The following is a 26025-nucleotide window of genomic DNA, read 5'->3' as shown; positions in this document are numbered from 1 at the left end:
GGCATAAAGTATTTTCTAAATGGGAGAATTCAGAAATGCAAAGGGGTTTGGTAGTCCTAGTTCAGGATTCTCCTGAGGTTAACTTGCAGGTTGAGTTGGTAGTTAGGGAGACAAATGCAATGTTAGCATTCATTTCGAGAGGACTAGAAAAAAAAAAGCAGGGATGTATTACTCAGGCTTTACAAGGCTCTGGTCAGACCACATTTGGATTATTGTGAACAATTTTGGACCCCAAATCTAAGGAAGGATGTACTGGCCCTCGAGAGAGTTCAGAGGAGGTTCATGAGAATGATCCCAGGAATGAAAAGCTTGACGTATGAGGAGCAGTTGAGGACTCTGAGTCTGTACACGATGGAGTTTAGAAGGATGAGAGGGGATCTCATTGAAATTTACAGAAAACTTAAAGGCCTGGATAAAGTGTACATGGAGATGATGTTTCCATTAGAAGGTGAAACTAGGATCCAAGGGCACAGCCTCAGAATAAAAAGATGATCCTTTAGAACCGAGAGAGGAGGAATTTCTTCATCCGGAGGGTGGTGAATCTATGGAGTTCATTGCCACAGAAGGCTGTGGAGGATCGGTCATTGAGTATATTTAAGACAAGAATAAATAGGTTCTTAATTGGTAAGGGAATCAAATTAATTGGTAAGGGGAAAAGGCAGGAGAATGGGGTTTAGAAACCTATCAGCCATGATTGAATGGTGGGTCAGACTCATTGGGCCAAATGGCCCAATTCTGCTCCTATATCTTATGATCTCATGGTTTTATGGGTGAATCCTGATTGCATTGACACCCATCTGGAATCCGATTTTTGGTTGATGCCCCATTCTGCGGGCATCAGGATTCACAGTGGCCATCTTACGAAGCTGGAGAATCCTGCCAATTGTCTTCCCTCATGCTAAGTTGATTTCTTGCAAAACCCATGGATAATGAGGACAAAACCTTTAATTATCTTGTGTTTTGGTTAGAACTCATAGCCACTGCAAGTATTAACAGTGAAATTAGGAAAGAGCACAAAAAGGCAAGACACAGAAACACATTTGTTTCTAAGAACCAATTGCATAATATCAAAACTAACATTTGTTGTGATTTCATAGAAAGTTATAAATTAATATGCCAAGTTTGGTACAAACCCTCCCACTGGTGGTTTCATGCCCCTAACCTACCTCATTGTGAACAGACACCAGGAAATCTACCAGGAAGCAAATTCTCACTGCTCCTCTTCTGTTAAAACCCAAGATCTCCCTCCACATTTACATTGAAACAGAATGTTTTACAACAGAAGGAAGCCATTCTGCCCATCACTGAAAGAAAAGAGTTCTCCAGCCTCATTGCATTTTCCTGCTCCAAGCTGTAGTCCTGAGGGTTGCGACACAGCAAGAACAATTAATGATTGTTTCTACCAGACTTTCAGAGTTCCAGATCCCTACCCACCTGCTTGGTGAGAAAAAAAATCCAGCTCCCCTTTAATCCTTCTACCAATTTAAATCCATGATCTCTTCTGCTCGAGGAATATGTCATTCCCCAGTCCAAACAAAATACCTGGCAACACTTCGTAGACTCCTCTATACCCTCGTGAACATTTGTTCCTCTGCCAGAGGATTTCCAAATCAAGTCATTTTTCCCATGTTGCCAATCATCAGCAGTTCAACATAGCCTCTTACCTGCTCTGGATCTTTTCATCAAGAACTGTCAGCATGACATCAGCCGTCTCAATTTCTCTACTCCTCTCAACTGGTCTCCTTCTAAACTTGCTGCACTTCACTCTCTTAGGACCAATCCTGACCTTGTCATCAAACCCGCCGACAAGGGCGGTGCCGTTGTTGTCTGGCATTAGGACCTTTACCATGCAGAGGCTGAGCGCCAACTCTTGGGCGCTTCCTCCTACTTCTCCTTGGACTACGACCTGCGTGACGGACATCAAGCCAGTTTCCAGGACTGTCAATGACTGGGTCATCTCCTCCAGCGATCTTCCCTCCACAGCCTCCAACCTCAGCTTCCCAACACCGTACAACCCACTTCTACCTCCTTGCTAAAATTCACAAACAGGACTGCCCTGGGAGGCCCATCCTGTCAGCTTGTTCCTGCCCCACCGAACTCATTTCCTCCTATCTTGACCCAATTTTCTTTCCTCTTGTCCAGTCCCTTCCCACCTACATCCACGATTCCTCCGATGCCCTACTCCATATCAACAACTTCTAGCTCCCCAGCCCAAAGTTCCTCCTCTTCACCATGGACATCCAATCCCTCTACACCTGCATTCCCCACCAGGATGGCCTCAAAGCTCTCACTTCTTCCTCGAACAAAGGCCTGAACAATCCCCATTCTACACCACTCTCCTCCGTCTGGCTGAACTGGTTCTCTCACTCAACAATTTCTCCTTCAACTCGACTCACTTCCTCCAAATAAAAGTTGTGGCCATGAGCACCCGTGTGGGTCCCAGTTATGCCCGTCTCTTTATGGGTTACGTGAAGCATTCTCTGTTCTGGTCCTACTCCGGCCCCCTCCCACAACTCCTTTATCGGTACATCAATGATTACTTCAGTGCCACTTCATGCTTTCACCTGGACCTGGAAATATTTATCAATTTTGCTTCCAATTCCCACCCCTCTATCACCTTCACATGGTCCATCTCTTCCCTTCCTTGACCTCTCCGTCTGCATTTCTGGTGATAAACTGTCCACTAGTATCCATTACAAACCCACCGACTCACAAAACTACCTTGACTACAGCTCTTCACCCCAACATCCTGTAAGGACTCCATTCAATTCTCAGTTCCTTCACCGCATCTGTTCAGATGATGCCACTTTCCAAAATAGCACTGCCGATATGTCTTCCTTCATCATGATTTTCCACCCACGTGGTTGTTAGGACTCTCAACCATGTTCAGCCCATTTATCAGGCCATTGTTCTCACCCCCTCCCCTCTCAGAACCAGGATAGGCTCCCCCATGACCTCACTTTTCACTCCATCACTCTCCACATTCAAAGGATCATCCTCCATCATTTCTGCCAACTCCAACACGATGCCACCACTCAACACATCTTTCCTTCAACCCCCAGCAGCATTCCGCAGGGACCGTTCTCTCCAAGACACCCTGATCCACTCCTCCCTCACCCAACACCTCACCCCCTGCCCACAGCACCTTCCCATGCAACTGTAGAAGGTGCAACACCTGTCCCTTTACCTCCTCCCTGCTCACTGTCCAACGTCCTAAGCACCCCTTTCAGGTGAAGCAGCACTTCACCTGCACCTCCTTCAATCTGGTCTATTGCATTCGCTGCTCCCAATGCGGTCTACTCTACATCGGAGAGACTAAATGCAGACTGGGTGACCACTTTGCTGAACACCTTCAGTCCATCTGCAAGCAGGACTCAGACCTTCCTGTCGCTTGCCATTTCAACACACCACCCTGCTCTCCTGCCCACATGTCCATCCTTGGCTGTTGCAATGTTCTAGCAAACCCCAACGCAAACTGAAGGAACAGCACCTCATCTTCTGATTAGGTACTTTACAGCCTTCCGGACTGAACATCGAGTTCAACCAATTCAGAGCATGAACTCTCCCTCCACCCCATTTCCATTTATTTGATTTCATTTCATTCCATTCTCCATTTTATCGCTGTCCTCCTTTCCACCCTCTCCCCACCCCCCCCACCCTTCTTCAGGCAGGAAACTGCCACATTCCTCAGGCAGTTCTTTACCAAGCTGTACCTTTGCTTTGCCATTAACACATTCTGATCACTTAACGGACATTTTCAACAGTTTCTCAGTCTTCTGCATGCTCATTTTTACATTCCCTTTGTCCAATTCCACCACCCCTCTCTACCCTCATAGTATAAATCTATGCTAACTCTTTCCTCTCACCTCTGACAAAGGGTCATCTAGACTCGAAATGTTGGCTCTACTCTCTCTCCACAGATGCTGTCAGAGCTGCTGAGATTTTCCAGCATTTTTCTGTTCTTGTTTCAGATTCCAGCACCTGCAGTATTTTGCATTCAACATAGCTAGATACTTGGTGCACCTCAATACTGGACAGTTAGTATTTCTATAGAATAACGGGCAGTTGTAAAATTTGATATCCAAAGCCTCATTAAGCTAAATGCCAGAATAATAAGTTAAAAAGTGGATTTTGCATTATCTGCCTCTAAATTAGTAGCCCTAATATTTTTTCTCATGGAATAAACAGCCTCATTATTAAAAGAGTATCTTCCAACTCACCATCAGCAATATTATAAGTGATAAGTTGTTTGTTTGAATGTAAATGGATATTTGAATGGAATCATTCAGATGCCCACTTTCCTTTTTAGAAGCAAGTGCAGTTTTGGAAAAACTGGCATTTTACTGTAACTATCAAAGGCCATTTTTCTGAAGAATCAAAATCATGAAAAACAGCAGAGTACTTTTTTGCAGCTGGCCACTCTCAAAGTAAAAACAGGAACCCGGAGGAAAACTCACCGACTTGCCAGTTTCTCTTTTTTGCTTCTTCATAAAATTGCCGTAATACTAAGAAGTCAATGACATCTGGCATATCATGGTATCTGAAAAATTGAAAGATATTCGTAAGACCACCAAAATGTCAGTGTATTACTTAAAGATTAATCCTTTTTTTTCAGAATCCAACAATTTAACATCCAAACTGGATCTCTATGGAAGTGACACTGAGTGGAGGTGCAGCACAATAATTCATAACTGAGAAAAATAGCATATTGGGTGGTGGGGGTGGGGGGAACTGCAGGCAGAGGGAAGAGAAAGCAATTGTATCATAAGCTGACGTTCCCTTCTTCCCCAATGTGCTGTTAGGGAATACTGCACAAAAACATTGGAATATAACTACGGAAAACTTGATTTGTCGAACCTTCTGGCCACAGTTTCATTCACGAGTTTAACTTAAGAGTTTGAAGTGATCATGGTTAAATTCTGTTTCTGAGCTATTGTTTTCACATTGAGGATATCTCCAATGTGTTGTATGGCACTAAGACCATGCTAAGCGAGACAGAATTCAAACAGATCCAGCAACACAATTGAACATTCACTTCATGAGGCACTATGGGTCATCAGCAACAGGAATGCATTCAACTACAATCTGTAACCTCATGGCATATATAGTGGCATATCCACTACTCTATCATAACCAGCAAGCCAGGGGATCAACTTAGTTCAAGAGGAGGTTTAACCTGGTGAATGTCAAACAGCATAAAATAGACAGAGCTAAACAATCTGACAACTTGTATCCTGCTCATATCCTGGGACAGCACTGTAGCACATTGGTTTAGCACTGCTGCCTCATTGTGCCAAGGGTCTGGGTTCAATTCCCGGCTTGGATCACTGTCTATGCGGAGTCTGCAAGTTCTCCTCTTGTCTGCTGGTTAGGTGCATTGGCCATGCTAAATTCTCCCTCAGTGTACCGAACAGGCGCCGGAGTCTTGCGACTAGGGCTTTTTCACAGTAACTTCATTGCCTACTTATGACGCTAAACTGCTGTATCCTTAGACACTCTTCGTCGCTATCTGCAACTCTACCAATTAAATGTAAAACAATGGTGGAACATCACTAGTTACTGATCTCCATTTTGAAAGCACCCTCCAACCACTACTCTCTGTCTTCTATGACCAAGTCAGTTCTGTATCCATCTAGCCTGCGCACCTCGGATCTCATGAGACTTTACCTTTTGTACTAGCCTGCCATGAGGGACCTTGTCAAATGCCTTACTGAAGGTCATGTAGACATCAGCCACTGCCTTCCCCTCAATCATTCTTATCACCTCCTCAAAAAACTCAAATTGGCGAGGCGTGACCCTCCCTGCACAAAACCATGCAGCTAATATGTCCATTTGCTTCCAAATGTGAATAAATCCTGTCTCTCAGAATCTACATTATTATAATGCAAAAGCAATCCGTGGTAACATTCTGAATCTCAATGCTTACTTAGATGCTGCATTTGAAAAAAAATGTGAAAGAGAACATTGAAATATATAGAAATGTGCTATGGAAAATGTTTAAAGCTCTGTTATAGGGGGTTAGTCACATATTAAATAAAATATTGTGGATAAGTGCAGTTTGTGATTTTTCAGAACTAACTCTTAGCATCATGGGTTGAACAATCTTGCAAACTAACATCCCACAACTCGAACAGGACAACATTATCGTGAGTTATCATAGTCATGTCACTCCTTCCTTGCCAATCATTGGGTATATGTACATGGTTTAAAAAAAACTTCAAACTCCATTCCTTCAAACCAGTGTTATTTAAAAAACCTGATCAAGGGTTTGGTTTGCAAGTGCCTAAAGGTACTGGGTACAACATGCTGGGAGTAGTACCGAACACTAGCCACTTCCCAAGCCAAGTTGCCCCAGTACAGCCACAATATTGACACCTAACTAACAATGTGAAAAAATGCACAGATTGCCCAATCTACAAGCAGAACAAATCTAATCTGGTATGTGTGATTTGGTTAAATATATTTCTGATTGGCAGCACTGTTTTGGTTTTAAGTTTAAATTCACTGGGGTTCTGGTCATTGGTAATTATCAGCCTGTTTTTTCTCCCTTTCAAAATCCCCAAAATATGAAAATTTTAAAAGCTGCACAATTTCTGTAGCTGAATATCACATTTTGCAGCCATTAAACAAACTACAAAAGGCAAGGAAAAATGGAAAATATATTTAGACACTAACTAGTTGATATGAAAGGTTAACTGTGGTAAGTGAAAGCTGTATAATCTCATGTGCCATTGCACCTCATCAGCCTTGTTTGATTTGATTTATTGCCATGTATTAGCATAGTGAAAAGTATTGTTTCTTGCACGCTATATAGACAAGGCATACCATTCATAGAGAAAGAAACGAGAGAGTGCAGAATGTGGTGTTACAATCATAGCTAGGGTGTAGAGAAAGATCAACTTAATGCAAGTTAGGTCAACTTCAGGAAGCGTGGAGAAGAACATGCCCCTGTCTACATCAACGGGGACGAAGTGGAAAGGGTCGAGAACTTCAAGTATTTAGGTATCCAGATCACCAACTTGTTGTTGAAGTTCAATCTAGTGAAACTTGTACAGCAATAATCTGTACATCAATTAGTTTAGTTTTAGGCAAGACCACTGGCTCTAGGACTACAGCCTTGTTTCAAATATAGACAAAAGAGCTGAATTCCAGGGGTGAAGTGAGATGAAGTGCTCAACATCACACAATACTGTCTCCAATAAGAGAATGCAACCAACTCCTCTCGACATTCAGGAGCATTACCATTGCTAAATTCCAATATCTGCGTGTGTGTGGTGGTGGTGGTGGTGGTGGTGGTGGGGGGGGGGGTTGGTTGGTTAAGCCTTAAATAGGAACAGCTACTTACTTAATAGAGAATGATTCTCCAGTCATTTTGCCAGTGGTAGGGTCTAAAAGAGAAAGCTTCAGACAGCATAACGTAGGTGGCCCAACTTCATACTTGATTCCAACAACCTTTACAATCTCTTGTTCCTATGGATTATTGAAAAAAATATGAAAAATACACAATTAGCAGAGATAAAAGTTCTGCAAGTTAAGTGAAAATCAGTAGTTAAAAAACCTTTACGCACCTAGTCTATTTTTCCTGCAACATCATGAAGATCATGATGAAGGGGCAGCACGGTGGCATAGTGGTTAGCACCGCTGCCTCAGCACCAGGAACCCGGGTTCGATTCCCGGCATAGGTCACCTTCTCGTGTCTGTATGGGTTTCCTCTGGGTGCTCTGGTTTCCTCCCACAGTCCAAAGATGTGCGAGTTAGGTGGATTGGGCATGCTAAATTGCCCCTTAGTGTCAGGGGGACTAGCTAGGGTAAATGCATGAGGTTATGGGGTTAGGGCCTGGGTGGGATTCTGGTCGGTGCAGACTTGATGGGCCAAATGGCCTCCTTCTGCACTGTAGGGATTCTATGATTCTATGATACACGTACTGATTGTAAAACAGTAATCTGCTTCTTACATTTCCCTAATTTCAAAACATCGTGGATTTAAAAATTAGCTTGTCAGAAACTGGTGCCCAAAGGAGGAATCAAGTCATTAATTATTAATATTTGTTATTGCATATTTGTCCAATATATTTGATTGGCAGCTTTCAAGTTTAAAATTACTGGGTTTTGGACATTGGAAATTATCAGCCTCCCAACCCCAAAATATATTTACAAACATCAACCAACCAATATGAAAGATTAACTGTAGTAAATAAAAACCATATCTTAAAATTTGTGCTATTGATTTTTTAAAAAATAGGTTTAATTGGAGGTGGGGGAGAAACAAGTTGTCTTACACTAGAGCATATATGGCAGCCACACTCACCCTGAGCTCCAATTTGATCCATGGTTGTTTCTGAAGGTTTACACTGTAGACTTTTGCTTTTTTAACAGCCTTTACATATGCTTCATGCCCTTGGCGAAAATAGACAACCTAAAATGATAACCAAAATGCTTAAAAATATGGGTTTACAAGTCAGGTGGATTTCCGGTTAATGTATCATTCAGTTCAATTAGAAATTTCTCCCTCCCCACTCATCCATAGCAACTTTCAGTTCACATTTCCCAATAGAACTTATTCATAATGTATAGAAAGTAATCTTCCTTTCTGCTGAGTCTTTCTGAAAAGCTCCTGCTTCCTCTCATCCTGGTCTATAGGATGTCAGATTTAGTATTAGCAAGTTCTTTTCATAGAAATCATAGAAACCCTACAGTGCAGAAGGAGGCCATTCGGCCCATCAAGTCTGCACCGACCACAATCCCACCCCACATATTTACCCGCTAATCCCTCTAACCTACGCATCCCAGGACTCTAAGGGGCAATTTTTAACCTGGCCAATCAACCTAACCCGCACATCTTTGGACTGTGGGAGGAAACCGGAGCACCCGGAGGAAACCCACGCAGACACGAGGAGAATGTGCAAACTCCACACAGACAGTGACCCGAGCCGGGAATCGAACCCGGGACCCTGAAGCTGTGAAGCAGCAGTGCTAACCACTGTGCTACCGCTGTCAACAGAATGTAGTAGAACACATTTACAACATAGAGACATTTCATTGGCCCAACTGACCCATACCAGTGTTTATACTCCACATATGCTTGATTGCACCCTACTTCAACTCGCCTCATCAATATTATTGTCCTATCTTTTTCTAAATGTGTTTATATAGCTTTCCTTAAGTGCATCCTTGCTAGTCACTTCAACTACGCCTTTTGGTAGCAAGTTTCACATTCTAACCACCCTCTGATAAAAACGGTTCCCCTGAATTTCCATTAGATTTATTAGTAAATAACTTATATTTATGGCACCTTGTCCTTGCCTGAAAACATAATCATTTCTACTGTGGCGATATTGTCTGCTGGTGGGGTTTCCAAGCTGGTCAGTACTGCCTAAACTTCAGACGATACAAGATTCACAAAGCCAGTGTCTCTGTTTAAAGGTGCAATTTTTATTAGACCAGCGGTTGCTAGGAGACCATCAAAAGGGTCAGGGCAGCTCTGAGATAGAGCAGCTAGGCCTCTCTGATGAAATCTGATGTATACAATTCAAAACGGGTCAATTATAGGTTTTTCTTATCAATTACTCCCACTTTTCATTAACTTAAATCAATCATCTTCAGTATACATAAATCAACGATAATACCTGGTACATACCTTAGCCAATCCCATCTTACTCTTTGGCATAACGGCATTTTACTAGTTCGTAAAATCCAGAAACTAACTTGGCTGACCCAACTTCCTGTGTTGCCATGTAACCTCAGACGCTAGCCCAAAGTTCAAATGAACGTTCCACATGAGTTCCCCTAAAGGTCACTGCCAAACCAGATTAACACGACTCCATGTCTGGGCATGCATCCATCTTATCTGGACAGTGAATAAACCCTATTCATGAAATATGATTAAAGTGTTCTAAATGTTCTCTATTTTCACAGATAATACTACAATGTAGAGACCCACTCGGACTACCCTTTGGATTTTTGAGAAGTGAAGAGTGCAACCTGCAATTGTACTCAAAATATAGACATGCGTACCAACTTTAACCATAAAGTTGCAAATTCCTTTCAATCCCATTTTACTTCATTGATAACTGATGAATAAAAAAGAGACTAAAGATTGATGTGTAATCTTTTTTGTGTGTTTAAAAGTCATGGGTTCTTTAAACCTTGTGCATGCTTGCACATGCACAATAACTACAAGAAACCTCTGGGTTGCTAGGCAGTCGTGAAGTTTATAGGGAGCATTGCCAACAATATTTTACTGGTGCTTGACAGTTGGCAATGACAGTTAAAACTGGTCCACTTAGAGTCTTCCATGCAGAGTTAAAAAATGGCAATAAAAATCAAAGAACAACATTTACCAAGTTACATTCATTAGCGAAATCAAACTGCTAATAAAATTTATGCAGCCAAACAATTTTCAGAAGCAAAACAAAGTTGGCAGTCTGTGAAACAGTAATTTACAAGATACATAAAAGAGTTGTTAACTCCAAAAAGCAGACATACTTTTAAATTTGAAAGCAACAAACAAACATTCACCTCATCACCCATTTGTGGTACAAATGGTGACCTGCGTGGTATTGTATCTCTGATCCAAGTTGGAGGAATCCATTCTTCAGAGGGTGCACCTTCCATTGCAAGAAGTTCACTTTGTCTCTAAAAATGGACAAACTTTTTGTTACACGCATCACATTCAAAATTTGAGAAAACAAGTTTAGGTTTGAAAGTACCACCACCCCCCCCCACCCCCATCTGCACACCTGCAAGTGCTCACTTGCCTTCCCCTCAATGCTAACAAGCAAACTGCATGTCATTTGCTGGAATGCTCTGCCAAACTGCCTGCAGCAGCTGAGCTGCCCTAACTAGGGGCAGCTCCATAAAAAACTCAAGGATGGACAAGCAGGCAGGCAGGGCAGGACAAAATGATTACACGACAAGCTCCCCCCCCCCCCCCCTCCGATTTACTGAGGAGGCTGCTGGATGCAGCAGAGGCGAGGTGGGACACCCTCTTGGGTCCCAGGAGGACGCAGACCCAGGGAGGTTGATGGCAATGTGGCCTGGGAGGCAGTCGCTGCCTCGGTCAGTGCCATGGCACTGACCCCTAAAACCGGGAAGTAGTGCTGCAAGAAGGTCAATGACCTCATCCGGGCAGTACGGGTGAGTGCTTAACCCCATCTAGCATCTTCCCCCTGATCCTCCTACCCCCAGCACCCTGCATGTTCCCAGCCCCTGACCCCCAAGCATCTCCTTCCTATCCCCCCAAGAGCACCACTGCGCTTGCCCTCTAAGGGCCACCACTTGATACTGCAGGAGTCACACCATCATTTCTTTCATGGCTCCTTCTGTCCCCACAAGAGAAGACTGACCATAACACCAGAGAGAGGGTGAAGACAGGGGGTGGTGAGCCAGACCTTCGGATCCTCATTCCCTTTGAAGAGCAGGTGCTAGAACTGTCCAGGGAAGGGGAGATGCGGGCTGTCAGCAACAGCATGGTCGGGATGCTGTCAAGTAGTAAGCACCTGTCAATCCTCCACTCCATTTGAGGCAACTTCTAGGGGGCGTGGGTTTTGGGTACGAGGGGCAAGGTTTAAAGGAGATGTACGAGGCATGTTTATTTGCACAGAGAGCATGGTGGATGCCTGGAACTCGCTCCGGGAGAGGTCACAGAGGCAGATACGATGGTGAGCTTTAAGACTTTACAGCTGTATGAATGGGATGGGAATAGAGGCATATGGTCCCCAGAAGGGTAGGGGGTTACAATTCAGATGGGCAGCCTGGTCGCTACAGGCTTGGAGGGCCGAAGGGCCTGTTCCCGTGATGTAATCTTTGTGCTTTGTTCTATGTTCAATGGAGAAATGTGAATCACATATTTTGCATCCCGGATTCCTCTCCCTCCCTTGCACTTAATCTTGTGTCCTGTGTTGCAGGGACAGATCCAGATACCCGGGGCCATCTGGCATCGTGGCCCCACTGCAGCTCCCGCCCATCCTGCTCCAGACAGCTCAGATGACGTCTCGGAGGATATGGGTGAAGGGACCTCTGATGGTGGCAGCTTCCACCTTGCAGTTCACCATCCCAGATACTGACACATCGTGAGTCCAGTTAGTGGTGAGACTTCTGGGTCACTCTCTGGTAAGCACGACACATCTGATAATGTACATCGGGTGGATGCACATTATCAATGATGGAGTGTCCGAATCAGACTTGTATGGAGCACGTCTGTTTTGTGCCGATTCCAGATTGGCAAATGCGGTGGTAAAGAGGGAAGTGCACCCCATTAAGTCAATTGAAATGTATGCAAATGCATTTAATTGGCCATTGCGCCATTTTGGGCGCGGTCCCAATCACGGACATTTTTGTGCCTTGGTAAAGGGGGAACTAGTGTGGAGGTGGGCTGGGACCATGCTACTTGCCTCACGCCTGACTTTACCAAGTTTTCGCGCCGGAAAACGGGTGCAACTTGATAGTAAAATCAGGCCCATTGCATATAATAGGTAGCCAATCGGATAGCCTCTGTTTTGTGTCAGCACTGGGGATTATTTTCTAGCTCCAGAAGTCTTGCAGAACTCGGCATTATCAGTTGTGAGCTGGATCTAATATTAATATAAATTTATTCAAAACTCCTTTCAGGTCACATAGGTTAAAATCACAATGTTGCACACATTCTTGTACCTTCTGTTTGGACTGTTTGGACTTCTTGCGCTTTACAGCCAATCTTTCTCCCAGCTTCTCATCTTCAGAGCTGCTGATACTGTGATGCACTATTCGCCTCACCAAACGTTTGGGTGGTTGCAAGTTAATACCTGCATCTGCTGTCCAATCCGAATATTCACTTGATGAATCACTAAATTTTGAATTTTAGATAAGGGAAATTTAAACTTTAAGATCAACATTCAGCCTTTGGTTTTGTTTGAGATTACAGTACAATCAGTTATCTACCATCTGTTACCAAAGCCACGGATTGAAAAAGTTTGAAAAAGGGCAGAGAATGTATCACAGTAATTATTTTCAGCAACTGCACTGGAAACTCTGGAGGTTGTAAATGCTGAAATATTTCCCTCTTGAAATGGGACACAATTCTGGCCTTCCCTCTTCCTGGAAACAGGTATCAGTCACATCTTATCTGTTTTCTACCACAAATTTCATACTGTAATTTTTAGAATCACCATGGGATGTTGCTTTCGCCATTAAAAAAATAAATCTAAGGTAGGTGAGAGACATGTTTGTGATTTGCCTCAAAGTAACAATGTTCCAAATGCCATCAGTACTAAGCGGATACTCTTATGGGGAATTCTCCAAGTTGATAACTGAATGGCTCACTTCATTAATCATAAAAGGAATTCAAAATATAGATTTATTTAAACATATATACCCGAGACAGCTTGGTGGCCTATCCAAGGTGTTGCTGAGCCACAGACACTAGGAAGATCTTGGGTTCTATATCTGATCTGTGCTGAATTAGCTGGCGTCAGCAATAATAGCAGCACAGACAATTCAACCAGGGAACTTGCACTGAATTGGCAAGCAGCAAATCCTCCTGAAAGTACACACGTATGAACACGGAGCCCGAACTTGAATTGGGTTCAGCTGTGCTATGCTTCAAAAATATTGATCTGGAAGTCTGCCAACACTCATTGCATTCATGAACAGTGGTCACTTGGATGGAGCACCAGCGTCCACTGAACTATACCCAAAAATGATTCATTACTTTGAGTGCAGAGGAGGCCACAAATAGACAAGAAAATCTGGATAAAGAAAAATCTTATCTAGAAGGGGAGGAGCACATGATTGTAGGAATGTGCTTCATTTTCAAAGAAAGTTAACTACTAACTGGAAAACTGGCCTTAAAACTTAAAAGATAATTTCATAGCCTGTTGAGATCAGTAGATTTAGTAAGTACAATAAAGGCTATGAAAAGAAAATGCATGTGAAAAAATAAAGATTGTGAACTTCCACCAACACAATGCCAGCATACTATCCCAATCTTAAGGAAATACTACGAGCATTTATGCCTTGATAAAAAGTTACACAACAGCAAGGTTTAGTTTATTCAAGAACTTGAAAAATTGGTATTGCTGCATAGGTAGCATTTTTAAATTCAATTTCATGAAAATGATGAGTGAAATACATCACAGTATGTATTTTCCTCATCACAATTTTATCACTAAAACATCCAAAATGTTTGGCTGAAGGAAATATTCAAAATTTGGAAGTACTGGAATATATTACCTTAACTGCATTAATTGAAATATTGCTAATTTCAATTTTTAACACAAAAATCTAAGATTTTTCTGCAAAATAGTTTGGGGTGGGAGGATTTAGCAAAGGATAAACAAAAGCATTTAAAAAAATGTTGAGGATGAAGAGCAGATTAGTGATTTGGGTAAAAACAAAAATGAGCAGAGTGGGTCAGGAAGAGACTGCTTTAACAAAGGTGATGCAGCATTCCTCAATAAGGTGACAAAGAAAATTAGGAATGAAAAATTAAAGCCAAAGCCACATATTTGAAAGCAGAAAACATTCACAACAAAACAAATTAACAGAACAAATATTAATGGGTTTAGCCATTATAGAGAATTGGTTGCAAAGTGACCAGCTTGGGAATTAAAAACCCCAGGATACTTGACCTTTAGAAAAGTTAAGCAAAATGCAAGAAGACGAGGGCTTGTCTAATATTAAAATATGAGATAAAAGACAGTAGGGAGATAAGTTCTTGGCTGTAGAATCCATTTGGGAAAAGCACAAATTAAGAAATTAGAGTGCACGTAACAAGAATAATACAACAATCATGAGGGCTTTTTCATATAGAATGGCCAAACCAAGTTTACAGTAAAAATGTGGGTGACGAGACCATGGAATGCATTTAAATTAGATTCCATATCAGTGCACCAAGGAATGAACTCGGGAACAGGCTACCTTAGAACTAAATTTTCGTAATGAGACAGGGTTAATCAATAACCTCAGTATAAGGGAGCCTCTGGAGAATAATGTGATCATAATATAATAAAAATGTATAACGAGTTTAGTATTTTTTAAGTACAAATGTGGCCTTGCTCTGAACAAAGCAAACTGTTTTTTTTAATTCATTCATGGGATGTGGGCATCACCAGCTGATTCATCATTTATTACCCGTCCACAATTCCCCTTGAACTGAGTTACTAGACTATTTCAGAGGGCAGTAAACAGTCAACTGCATTGCTGTGAATCTAGGGTCACATATAGGCCACAAGGATAGCAGATACAAGTCTGAGGTCACATACAAACCGACTCAAAAACAGCTTCTTCCCTGCTGCCATCAGACTTTTGAATGGACCTTACCTTGTATTAAGTTGATCTTTTTCTACACCCTAGCTATGACTGTAACACTACATTCTGCACTCTTTCCTTTATTTCGCTACGAATGGCATGCTTTGACTGTATAGTGCACAAGAAACAATACTTCTCACTGTATGTGACAATATACAGGTGACAATGATAAATAAAATCAAAATTTCTTTCTGAAAAGGGTATTAATGAACCAAATATAGCTTATGAGTAACAAGCTGGCGAAGGAAGATGGGGAAACTGGATTTAGATAGGATGGCAGTTAAATAATAGCAAACAGTTACAGAATTGAATCATAATGTGCAACGATTAAACATCCCCTTATGTGTGGCCAACTCGATTTTCAAGTTTGCCGATGACACCACAGTAGTGGGTCAGAACTCAAACAATGAGAGTGTACAGGAAACAGACAGAGAATCTGGTGATCTGGTGAGATGACAATAATCTCTCCCTCAATGTCAACAAAACAAAAAAAAGATAGTTATCGACTTCAGCAAGCATAGTGGAGGACATTTAACTGCCATCCTATCCAAATCCAGTTTCCCCATCTTCCTTAGCCAGCTTGTTACACATAAGCTATATTTGGTTCATTAATACCCTTTACGGAAATGTTTTTAAATTTTATTTATTATTGTCACATGTATTGGCATACAGTCTGCATCAACAGGGATGAAGTGGAAATGGTCGAGAGCTTCAAGCTTCTAGGTGTCCAAATCACCAGCAACCTGTCTTAGTCCCTCCACTCCGATGCTATAATTAAGAAAGCCCATCAATGCCTCGGCTTTCTCAGGAGGCTAAGGAAATTTGGCATGTCAGCTGCGACTCTCACCAACCTTTACAGATGCACCATAGAAAGCATTCTCACAGCTTGGTATGGCTCCTGCTCTGTCCAAGACCGCAATAAACTACAAAGGGTCGTGAACAAAGCCCAGTCCATCACGCAAACCAGCCTCCAATCCACTGACTCTATCTACACTTCCCGTTGCCTCAGAAAAGCAGCCAGCATAATCAAGGACCCCACATACCCCGGACATACTCTCTTCCACCTTCTTCCGTCAGGAAAAAGATACAAAAGTCTGAGGTCACGTACCAAACAATTCAAGAACAGCTTCTTCCCTGCTGTCATCAGACTTTTGAATGGGCCTACCTCTTAAGTTGATCTTTCTCTACACCCTAGCTATGACTGTAACACTACATTCTGCACTCTCCTTTCCGTCACTATGTACAGTATGCTTTGTATAACACGCAAGAAACAATACTTTTCACTGTATACTAATACATGTGACAATAATAAATCAAATCAAATAAAATGCCCATGAGAAAAGTGGTCCAAATGTGACTAACAAGACAAGTTAAAATAGTGTCAAATTAAAAGAAGCCTATAACGTTGCAAAACAAATCAGAGAATTGGGAGGATTTTCAAAATTCAAAGAGTAATCTTACCAAAGGTAAAAGCAGATGGAAGTTTTTTCAAATAAAAATATTAGCAAGAATAAATGTGAATGCCTTGGCGACAGAGACAAAGGTAACTACAATGGGCAATAAGGAAACAGCAGAAATGTTCATACTTTGTATGATTTCACTGTAAAAAACACAAAAAGCATGCCAGAAATAAAGGGCTTAAGGATGCTAATACAAGCAAAGAAAAAAGAAATAGCACTGAAGAAATTAAAAGGATTAAAAGCTGAAAAATCATTAGACCCAACGATCTACATCCTGGTGTGTGTTTTTTAAAGAGTGATAATGAGATATTGGTTTCAATCTTCCACATTTCTCTCTATTCTAGAATGGCCCCCAAGGACTGGAAGGTAACAAATATAATCTCCTAACATCAATAGTAGGGAAGATGCTACAATATATTTTGAATGGGTTCTATTTACATTGCACAATAAAAAGTCCCAAGGCACATATACTGGATACTTGGAAAATCATAATAGACACAGCCAAGATGAATTTATGAAGAGGAAATTGTGTTTAAAAAACCTATAGGCTTTGTGAGGATGTAACTAGTAGAATAGTATCATTGGTATTTAGATTTTCAAAAGCATTCAATAAGTTGCCACACAAAATTAGAACTCATGGGACAGGGGACAATTTAAAAAAATCTTTCACTGAATGTGTACATCGTTGGCTAGGCCAACATTTATTGCCCATTCCTGATTGTCCTCGAGAAGATGGTTATGAGCCTCCATCTTGATCCGATGCAGTCCATATAGTATAGGTACACTCATAATGCTGTTAGGGAGGGATTTCCAAGATTGAACCAGCAATGTATTGTGAATTGGTTAACAGGAAAAATAGCAGAGTCCAGGAATAAACAGGTTAAATAACTAGCACGAACATGATAGATGGAACAGGGGAGAAATATGAAATTATCTATTTTTGTAGGATGAATAAAAAAAGCAGAATGTTTTTAAATGGTGAGAAACAGTTATTATTCAGAGGGATCTAGATGGCTTTGTACATGAAAAAAGATGGGAGGAGGCCAATGAAGAGCAAAAACACTAGTATGGACTGGTTGGGTCAAATAGCCTGTTCATGTGCTGCATATCCTATGTGATCCTAATCACAAAGTTAACATGTAGGCACAACAAACAAATAGTTTGTTTGCCTTTATTACAAGAGTATTGGGGTCTAAGAGTAAAGAATTCATACTGTAATTATATAGAGCCTTGGTAAGACCGCATCTTGTATTTTCTTTGCTCTCCTACTAAAGGAAGGATATATGCAACAAAGGTTCACTCAACTGATTCCTGGGGATTGTCCTATGAGGAGTGATTATGTAGACTAGCCCTTTATTCCTTAGCGTTTAGAGAATAAGGGAGGTGGGGAGCGATAGCATTGAAACATAAAACTGTTAAGGGATTAGGAGAGTTTAGTACTCAGTTTCAGAATAAGTGGTTGATCATTCAGGAATAGGAGGAGGAGTAATTTACTCAAACAGTCATGAACTCATGGATTCTGTACATCAGCTGCTGATGCTCAGCTGTTGAGTATTTTCAAGTCAGAAGTCAACAAATATTTGGATTCTAAGGGTATCAAGGGATATGGAGATAATGCAGCTGAAGTAGAATATTGATCATATTGAATGGCAGAGCAGGTCTGAAGGGACAATAGCTTCTCCAGCTCCTATTTCTTATTTCCTTATGTCAGTTATCCTGTCTGATGGGGGAAGAACATGATGATCCATGTTAATAAAGTTAAAGTTTGTTTATTAGTCACAAGTAGGCTTACATTAACACTGCAATGAAGTTACTGTGAAATTCCCCTAGTCGCCACACTCCGGCGCCTGTTCGAGTGCACTGAGGGAGAATTTAGCATGGCCAATTCACCTAACTTGCACATCTTTGGACTGTGGAAGAAACCGGAGCACCCGGAGGAAACCCACACAGACACAGGGAGAACGTGCAGACTCTGCAGTCAGTGACCCAAGCTGGGAATTGAACCTGGGTCCCTGGTGCTGTGATGCGCAGCGCTAACCACTGTGCCACTGCGTCGCCCGTATATAGTGTAGGTTCATTCAATTGTGCACATTGATTCAATTTAATATTTGCACTCCAATGATAGAATTCAAAACAAAGGCCTCCTACCTAGAACTGCTCTCACTCTGCCATTCTTCTTCAGCCTCATCAGATGACCCATCACTTCCATCTATTGTCTCCATTTCCTGCTCATCATAGAAAGCATGTATTAAAAAGACAGTTTACTACTGGTTATTTCTATCAGATATTGATATCTATCTGTATTTTTTTTAGCAGGGGAAAGATAAAGCCTCAAAATTAAGAAACTGCAATGTCACCTGAAACAATCTTAATCAACCTGCCAATAGTTCAAGTAGCCTTTACTTCTTTGTCCCAGCGGGACCAATGGTAAACAATTGAGTAAACATCAGATTCCTGGGGCTTTGTTCACCCCACCTGTGATGCAACAATTTAAACCAGAGGTTGATAAAGGCCACTACTTTGTGCCAGATCTTTGATTTTTGCCCCAGTCAAAGATATTATGAAGCCAATTGGGAACGTCTGTCTGTACTGAATTTTCTACTTGTATTCTATGTTGCTAGTAACATCAAAAAGTTAAAAATAGATTTAGTTCATTTCAGGGCGAAGTCAAAAAGTACTTTGCCCACACCAGTTACAGTGGAAATCTGGATCTCTTATGCCCCAACCACAGCCTACAAAAAACTGCAGTTAGGTCAACTGAAAATTTCAAAACACATTATAGAACCAAGATGAGTCAAGAGAGTTTTGATACAGATTAGCCACAATCTGAAATGGCAAAACAAACTTGAGGGACTGAATAGCCTAGTCCTGTTTCTATTTCAGGGGCTAAGCAGCAAAGATAGCACACATTTCTCAACAGAAATGTAATCCCCCATTAACCTATCCATTCAATACAGATGTCTAGCTGCTGTCTTAAGGTAATTATGAGATGCAGTCCATTATATTTTGTTTCATTTTAACTTAAAATGACTTGGATAAGATTTTTTGAGTAAGCATGAGATAACTTGACAAATCAAATGTCATCTGTATCTGTGTGTCTGATTGACAGCTGTGTTTAACTCCTTCATTAGACCTTTCTGATATACAGGTTGGACAAAATGTATTTGTTGCAATGGGAAATCCCAATTAGGCAGCCTCCTTGTTGCTGATGCCTGGCTCTAACAGGGACATTTCCCATCAGGGTAGATGTCTCATCACAGAGCTGACAGCCAATGATCTGTGGCTTTGCAAAATGAAAGTGTTTGACAAATTTAGAGCTCTTTGAGGATTTAACAAGCAGGGTGGATAAAGTAGAATCTATAGATTAATGTGATGACATTTGATAAGGTGCCATAAAAATGTACTAAACAAGGGAAATATATTAGAATGGATAGAGTATGAATAAATAACAGCAAATAAAGTCAGGATAAAGACGTCATTTTCAGGAGGATGGCAAACGGTTACTCGGAGTGCCACAAGGATCAGCGTTGGGGCCTCAACGATTTAGGATTTATATTAATGATTTGAATAAAGGGAACAACTGAATCATGGCCAAATTTGCTGACAACATAGAAGATAGCTAGGAAAGCCAGTTCTAAGGAGTCTAACAGTGTCTGAAAAGGGATACAGATAGATTAAATGAGTGGACAAAATTTGGGAGATAGTGTATAATGTAGGAAAACATGAGGTCCACTTTGGCAGAAAAGGGGGTCATTAAATATATTCAAGGTTGAGTTGGACATTTTTTTTGACAAGGGAGTTAAAGATAATGGGGGGTTGGCAGGAAGTGGAGAGGAGGCCACAATCTTACAGAATGGCCTACTCCTCCTCCTATTACGTTCTCTCAACACCAGCAGTGCTATCAGGAGCAGTAGTCACTGCTAGTACTGCAGGAGGATTGAGGACTAAGACCATTGCTGGAGTCTTGGAATTCAGATGAGTAGGGTGGGATTACCAGGGCAAATCAGGGGAGGCCCCAGCAAGTGAGAAGCACTTTGTGGTGCTCACTGGTTGTGAAAGACACCATACAAGTTCAAGCTCTTTCTGACCAAAAGCATTCAGCGATACTGCACATACAATTATTACATAGTAGCTTCAAAATAGAGCAAGATTAATAAATGACAAGTTCATAATAGTCAAAAGCTAAGCAGAATATAGAACGTGAAGAAAAATTGAAAAAAGAAATAAGGGGGCAAAGAGATTGAATGAGAACAGATTAATGCTCTCCTTTACAATACCTGAAGTAGTTTACACATGCATTGTTGCAAAGAGTAAATTAATAATCAAAGACCAGCTGTGTCAGATTAAGGATCAAAATGGAAACCGTCCCATGAAGTTAAAAGTGCGACAGAAGTGCGAAACAAGTAAAAACAGAAAATATTGGAAATACTCAGCAGGTCTGGCAGCAACTATGGAAGTCATAATGTGGCGATGCCGGCGTTGGACTGGGGTAAACACAGTAAGAAGTCCAACAGGTTTATTTGGTAGCAAAAGTCACTAGCTTTCGGAACAGGCTGTTCCTTCGTCAGGTGGGTGAGAACTCCCACCCACCTGACGAAGGAACAGCCTGTTCTGAAAGCTAGTGGCTTTTGCTACCAAATAAACCTGTTGGACTTTAACCTGGTGTTGTTAGACTTCTTACAGCAACTATGGAGACAGGACCACAGTTAATGTTTCAGGCTGATGATCTTTCATACATTTCTATTTTTATTTCTTATTTCCAACATCTGTATTATTTTGCTTTTTCTAGTAAATTAACACTTTACACCAATTTTCATTAAAGAAATCTGGCCCATAAGCGATGCTTTAAAGGCATTCTTTCCAAAGATGCTCTTGCCTCCCTCCAGTTGCGGGGTTTTCAGGGGACTGGGAAACCCATCCAGCCACTGGTTAAATCAGAGTGATTTTTAAAGGGGAATTGAACAAATACATTAAAAAAAAAACCTGCAGGGCTTTGGGAAATGAACTGAGGAGTGGGACTAATGCATAGCTCTTTCAAAAAGCCAGCACAGCCTCTTTACATTGTAAGAACCTACAGTTTTTTTAAAGTGAAGCAGCACCACAGGAATTATAATAATCAAATTAAAGTCCATAGTTACTGACCTCTGAAGAATTGTTAGGTTCTTCTATCCGACGAATATTACAAGCACGACGCTCCACAGTTGAACGTGTGTGGTAGAAATGTTGGTTACGACGCTGTGTTCGCCTCCCTGAGCGCTGAAAATAATCCTGACCATCGCTCTACAAAGTAATGAGTATTTTTCACATTATGTTATGATTTAATTAGTTGAATATACTATACAGATGTTAGAGGTAGGTTCTTTACTCAGAGAGTAGTAAAGGCGTGGAATGCCCTGCCTGCAGCAGTAGTGGACTCGTCAACATTAAGAGCATTCAAATGGTTATTGGATAAACATATGGATGATATTGGAATAGTGTAGGTTAGATGGGCTTTAGATTGGTTTCACTGGTCGGCGCAACATCAAGGGCCGAAGGGCCTGTACTGCGCTGTAATGTTCTATGTTCTATACTTGGCCTCAAGACTCCAGCCAGTTTTTGTTTCTAGATATCACCAACAGAAACTTCAAATTCTTAGCAATGTCACCAATTTGATTCGTACCGAAATGCTATGATGTACAAATTTCAGGATAATCATGATTCATTCACTTTGCTTCTGTAGTAACTAGGTTAAGAATCACAGCTAAATGGAGTCAAGGATTAAATAAATCATTTTTCAGTTTGTTTTGTATAAAAAGCCCAGTTTTAATACTATACTGGCAGGAAATGTGAATTTTTCTTGACTATTTAATATATCAAAATCTTTGTTTGCTAACACTTCCCAACAACTCATAAGATTACAATGTTTACATTTATAATACAAACTGCTCATGTAAACTGTGATTGTTCGCTCCTGCAGGTTGAAACGCATCTGCACACCATTAGTAAGGTGTAATCAATGTGACATGTTTTTCAAAGTAAGTTTGCTTTAAAAAAAAGACATTGGAAATTATAATACAAATATAAAAATGATAACGTACAACTTTAAAATCATGATCATGAGTGAACTACATGTGGAAACCTTGCTCCAAGCATCCTCTGCTTCACCTAATAACCACTGATCTTGACTCCAAGCATGCATTGTCATGAGATCAACTAGCATGTCATCAAAACTAGTTGGTGGCAGTTACAAACATCCCATGTGGAATTTACATGTTTATTTGACCCCCCACCTTGCTGTAATTGCATGCAGAGCTATAAACAGATTCATGATATGGAGTTTCTACAACACTTCAATTAATTCATTTTTTTTGTATGTCACACTGCAATTCCAGCAAACTATGAAGCCTCTTTTCTTCTCCACCTTTTTCTTTCCAGTGACTAGTGGTGTGCCTCAGGGGTCAGTGCTGGGACCACAACTTTTCACAATATACCTTAATGATTTGGAGGAAGGAACTGAAGGCACTGTTGCTAAATTTGCAGATGATACAAAGATATGTAGAGGAACAGGTAGTATTCAGGAAGCAGGGGGCTGCAGGACTTGGACAGGTTAGGAGAGTGGGTAGAGAAGAGGCAGATGGAATACAATGTGGAAAAGTGTGAGGTTATGCACTTTGGAAGGAGGAATGGAGGCATAGACTATTTCCTAAATGGGAAAATGCTTAGGAAATCAGAAACACAAAGGGACTTGGGAGTCATTGTTCAAGATTCTCTTAAGGTTAACATGCAGGTTCAGTCAGCAGTTAGGAAGGAAAATGCAATGTTAGCATTCATGTCGAGGGAGCTAGAATGCAAGAGTAGGGATGTACTTCTGAGACTGTGTAAGGCTCTGGGCAGACCCCATTTGGAGTATTGTGAGCAGTTTTGGGCCCCGTATCTAAGGAAGGATGTGCTGGCCTTGGGAAGGGTCCAGAGGAGGTTCACAAGAATGATCCCTGGAATTAAGAGCTTGTCGTATGAAGAACGGTTGAGGACTCTGGGTCTGTAGTCGTTGGAGCTTAGAAGGATGAAGGGGGATCTTATTGAAACTTACAGGATACTGCGAGACCTGGATAGAGTGGACATGGAGAGGATGTTTCCCCGAGTTGGAAAAACTAGAACCAGAGGGCACAATCTCAGGCTAAAGGGACGATCCTTTAAAACAGAGATGAAGAAGAATATCTTCAGCCAGAGAGTGATGAATCTGTGGAACTCTTTGCCGCAGAAGGCTGTGGAGGCCAGGTCATTGAGTGTCTTTAAGACAGAGATAGATAGGTTCTTGATTAATAAGGGAATCAGGGGTTATGGGGAAAAGGCAGGAGAATGGGGATGAGACAATGTCAGCCATGATTGAATGGCGGAGCAGACTCGATGGACCGAATGGCCTAATTCTGCTCCTATATCTTATGGTCTTTCCTGTTTCAGGCAAAACATTGAGGCCTGGAAACGACAAAACGGACCAACTGCACATATGTGGCCATTCTCCAGCCAGCGCATGCACAGAAACCTCATATGTTTTTTAAAAAACTGAACTGCACATGCAGCCATCTCAAGGCCAGTGCATGCACAGAGACTGCTAGGGCCCGCTGGGAACAGTGGTTCTCAGCCTGAGGGATCAATCTTTGCTTTATAAAGTATTTTCTTCTTGAGTTCATCACAGTAGATTCACTGTGCTTTCTTATCAGAAAATAAGCACTTTAGAAAAAGATCAAGAGTGGCTACATTTTTTTCTTGCTGTGTCAAGAACAGAAAGAACTGTGGCCAAAGAAGTGAAGAAATATACACTTCTACAAGAGGCACTCTATTTATTGGGAGTGAGGAAAGCACATGCCTGAAATGTTTCCAATATATTGTCAAATTGCAAAAGGACAGTCCGAGTGCTTTTCCACATTTTAAATACATCTATTTTTTGTATTATAGAGTTTGCTGAAAGTTTCAGATGAAAACACTGTAAGCCAAAGAAACCAGATACCTGCAGAGTAAGCAACTGTGCAACTCCTCAGCCAATCAAACTGAAGCATTGTGAACATAGGACAGCAGGAGGTCATTTAATACTTCAAGCCTGCTCTGGCAATCATTGAGATCATGGCTGATGTATGGTCTAACTCCATATACCCACTCCTCCTCAACCCATCTCCCTTAACAAATTTGGTTAAGAAACAAAATCATGTCCATCTCAGATTTTAAATTATCATTTGGTCGAGCATCAAGTGCCATTTGTGGAAGAAAGCTTCAATTTTCTATCACCCATTTCCTAATTTTCACTTCTGAAATTTCTAGCTTTAATTTTTTAGACCTTGCCCCAATCAATGGAAACAGTTTTTTCTCCATCTACCTGATCTGTCCCCCTTAATATCTTAAAAACCATCAATATAACCAGAGTTTAAGGCAACTTAAAGCACCGTTCTGGTAAATTCTCAATGCGCTCTCTCTGTGATCAATATATTCTTCCTAAGCTGTGGCATCTAGAACTGCCTGCAATATTCCAGGTGTAGTCTAACCAGGCTTAACATTGCTGAAGCATGACTTTTAACCCTTTGCATTCTAGCCTTCTAGATACAAAGGCCAGCATTCCATTAGCCTTTTTGATTATTTTCTGTACCTGCTCAACATAATGATCAATATAACCAGAGCTCCAAGTCGCTTTGGTCCTATACCATTTCTCAGCTTTTCATTTAGAAAGTATTCTGTTCTAACCTTTTGAGGTTCATAATGGATAGCCTCGTACTTACCTACATCAAAATCCATTTGTCTCAGTTTTCCCCCAGTTAATCTATCAATACCAATGTAATTTTATGTTTCTATGAACACTGCTTACAATTCCACTTGTATCTGTGTAATCGTTAAGTCTGGATACGTGCTTCCCCGTCAATACAGGGAATAGTTGAGGCCCCAAAACACATCCTATAGGACTAGTCAAGTTTTGCCAATTATGAGGACTGTCTCATATGCCTACTCTGCTGTTGCTCAGACTATTTTCTGTAACCAGGTCCATAATTTGCCTTCAATTCCACAAAACTTGAGCTTCACGTTTAGCTAACATTCTCTTACAAGGGACTTGATCAAGCACCTTCTGCAACTCATAAAAATAGCATGCATAAATTATTTTATTCATCCATTCAAAAGATTAATCAGGCTAGTTGGACAAAGCCTATAGTTCATAAATTCATCAGATTTAGTGACAGAGGGAGTGCTGCTTTGGGCTGCAATAGAGTGCTTAAGTTGGAGTTTCGGTGACTGGGGAAAGAGGTGCTTCTTTCATTTA

The 26025-nt window shown here is 41.2% G+C and overlaps 1 protein-coding gene across 9 annotated transcripts in view; it reads right to left on the bottom strand.

The window, feature by feature from the left end:
• The window catches only part of brwd3 (bromodomain and WD repeat domain containing 3), a 124166-nt gene that overhangs the window by 49887 nt on the left and 48254 nt on the right, over positions 1–26025 (bottom strand). For 8 of the 9 annotated variants that reach the window (XR_013497675.1, XR_013497676.1, XR_013497677.1 and 5 more), the window contains exons 21-27: positions 21888–22025; positions 18894–18970; positions 12652–12823; positions 10519–10635; positions 8309–8416; positions 7346–7470; positions 4458–4540 (exon numbers count right to left, since the gene is read on the bottom strand). Coding sequence is in view for 5 of the 9 variants with exons in the window: in XM_078211946.1 (XP_078068072.1) it covers positions 4458–4540; positions 7346–7470; positions 8309–8416; positions 10519–10635; positions 12652–12823; positions 18894–18970; positions 21888–22025 (820 nt within the window). In the remaining 4 variants the exon portion in view is untranslated. Of the gene's footprint in view, positions 1–4457; positions 4541–7345; positions 7471–8308; positions 8417–10518; positions 10636–12651; positions 12824–18893; positions 18971–21887; positions 22026–26025 lie in introns of those variants that run through there. The other variant, XM_078211950.1, reaches the window with a different exon arrangement.

The sequence above is a fragment of the Mustelus asterias genome, chromosome 4, assembly GCF_964213995.1.
Source record: "Mustelus asterias chromosome 4, sMusAst1.hap1.1, whole genome shotgun sequence".
NCBI lineage: Eukaryota > Metazoa > Chordata > Chondrichthyes > Carcharhiniformes > Triakidae > Mustelus > Mustelus asterias.
This window is presented reverse-complemented; position numbering and strand designations above follow the sequence as displayed.